Raw genomic sequence first — 2,377 nt, 5'->3', positions numbered from 1 at the left:
AAAATGAAATTTAGCCGTTTGTGGTGGTGCACGGCGGTAGGATTTGCTGAAGGAGGCAGAAGCAGGAGGATCATGAGTTTGAGGCCAGCCTGGGCTACACATTTTTTTTAAAAAAATGAAATTTAGCATTCCAGCACCTGAGGTGATGTGATCCACGGAAGAACCCTGAGCTTCCAATCCTCGGGTTTTTCTGAGGTGGTACAAAGGGAAAACAATACCCAGTTTGTGTACTCCCTGGAGTGGGGGTAAAATTGCTTTGGAAAACAGTTCTCCTAAATGCTGGGTTTGACGTACTTAGAACACAACTGGATTCCCTGGACCAGAGAACAGAAAGCAGCAACTTTCTTGTTCTTTTCTTTTTTCATGCCTTTCCCTTGTGAAGCCAGAATGTGAAAGAGCACTTACCTCTGAGAGTCCAAATGTAATATGCTTCTGGGGGATGTCTCTTGAGTTAAATTTCTGATTATTGGCAGGACGATTCTGAAAAATAAAAAATATATAATATTTATGTATACATACACATATGTATATTCTGTGTATACAGATGTATGTATATGTGTTATGTGTGTGCATGCATACACATTGGGTTGCCTATTTCAACTGCTGGGGGGTTTTTTGTTTTGAGGGGATTGGTTGGGGTTTTTTTTTTTTTTTTTTTTTTGGCTTTTTTGATACAGGGTCTCACTGTGTAGCTCTGGCTGTCCTGGAACTCACTATGTAGACCAGGCTGGCCTCAAACTCACAGAGACCCACCTGCTTCTGCCTCCCGAGTGCTGGGATTAAAGGTGTGTGCCACTATGTCCAGCTCCAGCTTGACTGTTTTTGACCTGCAAAAGTATTTAGGTGTAAGAAAAATGGGAAAGGTTTAGATTTCTAAAGCAACTGCTCAGATAGGATTTTTTTTGTTTGTGAACCAGTCCAGATCCTCTTTCTGGGCCTGCTGATGGCTACCGTCTACTCCGCCAGGGACTCCAGTCAGTTCCTCCTCCATCAGGCTATCTCGAAGAGGTTTTCCCACCGCTTCTCCGAAATCAAACTTCTGAAGGATTTCTACCCCTGGGCCAACCACACCCTCCTTCCCAACCTATATGGGGATTACAGCGGTAAGGACCGTGCTGGGCAGCTGGGAGGTGCCATTAGCTCTCCTGAAACCCCTACTATAACTCATGGAAAACTAGAGAAAGATCAGCTGGCTTCTCGGTGTGGCCGCACCTCTGTGGACACTGCGAAGTCCCTGGACTCCACCCAAGAAGCTTCAGTTAATGACTCATGGTGACCGGTGGCATCCTCTTCCGACCTCGGGCACCAAACCTGCATGTAGTGCTCACATGTGCATACAGGCAGCACACTCAAACTTATTAAGTCTAAAATAAGTATTTCCAACCAGATGTGTTGGTTCGTGATGTCTGAAATCCCGGTAGTTGGGAAGTAGAGGCCAGCCTGGGCTACATAGTGAGGCTATCTCAAAACAAAAGAAAGAAACAAGGGCTTGGGATGTAGAGTAGTGGTCAATCACCAGCACTGAAAAACAAATGTTTCCAGATTGTTTTTATTGTGTCAATAACTAATCCTATTAGCAAAGCACCAGAGCTGCCCACATCATCCCCGCACAGTGGAAGCATTTCCAACGTGCACAAGGGGCCCTGGAGCAGCAGCAGGCTTTGCCGCCTTCACTCAAGAGAATCATCAGTTAGAGCTAAACCAGGGCACTGGGTCCCACCTTCATAAAGGCAGCCCTTTCTCCATCCTTCATCTTCTCTGTATCTTTAAATCATAAAGCTGTGATCCCCCTGCTCAAAATCTCCCAACAAGGACATTCAGAATAAAGTGTCGAATCCCCCCAGAGTTGTCAGGACCTGCTCCATCCAGCCCTAGCTACATGAGGAGTCACCTCATCTCTCCTGCTCTCACTGATGCTCCTGTCACTCTCACTAAATACATCAGTCATGCCATCACCACCTTGAGAACTTGCTGCTCCCCTGCTGGAATCTACATGGTGCTTCGGACTCTGTCAGGGTCTCTCCCATGCCGCTCCACCAGAGACTCTTTTCCCTGTCGGCCTAACAGCACTGCCGCTCCTCACAAAACACGCCCCCTCACACCTGAACGCCGTGTGTTACCTGTCCTTCTTGTCCCTCACCTGTGAGGTCTCAGAGGGTGCAGATGCCCTTAGAACAGGGCTCGGTTCGTGTCAGCACAGAAGGTGTGCTCTTGAGGAAGGAATGGAGGTCAATTTTTCCATCTTTTGTTAGGTTTAGCTTCGGTGTTGCTGTTTAAAGAAGGTGTTTTATGCTGGGCGGTGGTGGCGCACGCCTTTAATCCCAGCACTTGGGAGGCAGAGGCAGGCGGATCTCTGTGAGTTCGAGACCAGCCTGGT

At 47.5% G+C, this 2,377-nt stretch overlaps 1 protein-coding gene across 1 annotated transcript in view; it reads left to right on the top strand.

Annotated features, from left to right (window-relative positions):
- The window catches only part of Pkd1l3 (polycystin 1 like 3, transient receptor potential channel interacting), a 61,266-nt gene that overhangs the window by 47,418 nt on the left and 11,471 nt on the right, over positions 1-2,377 (top strand). The window contains exon 24 of the mRNA XM_013354452.2: positions 918-1,103. Coding sequence (XP_013209906.1) covers positions 918-1,103 — 186 coding nt within the window. The remainder of the gene's footprint in view (positions 1-917; positions 1,104-2,377) is intronic.

Source organism: Microtus ochrogaster, chromosome 4, assembly GCF_000317375.1.
Source record: "Microtus ochrogaster isolate Prairie Vole_2 chromosome 4, MicOch1.0, whole genome shotgun sequence".
Lineage (NCBI taxonomy): Eukaryota > Metazoa > Chordata > Mammalia > Rodentia > Cricetidae > Microtus > Microtus ochrogaster.
The sequence above is the reverse complement of the archived record's forward strand: the minus strand, read 5'-3'. Positions and strand labels throughout refer to the sequence as shown.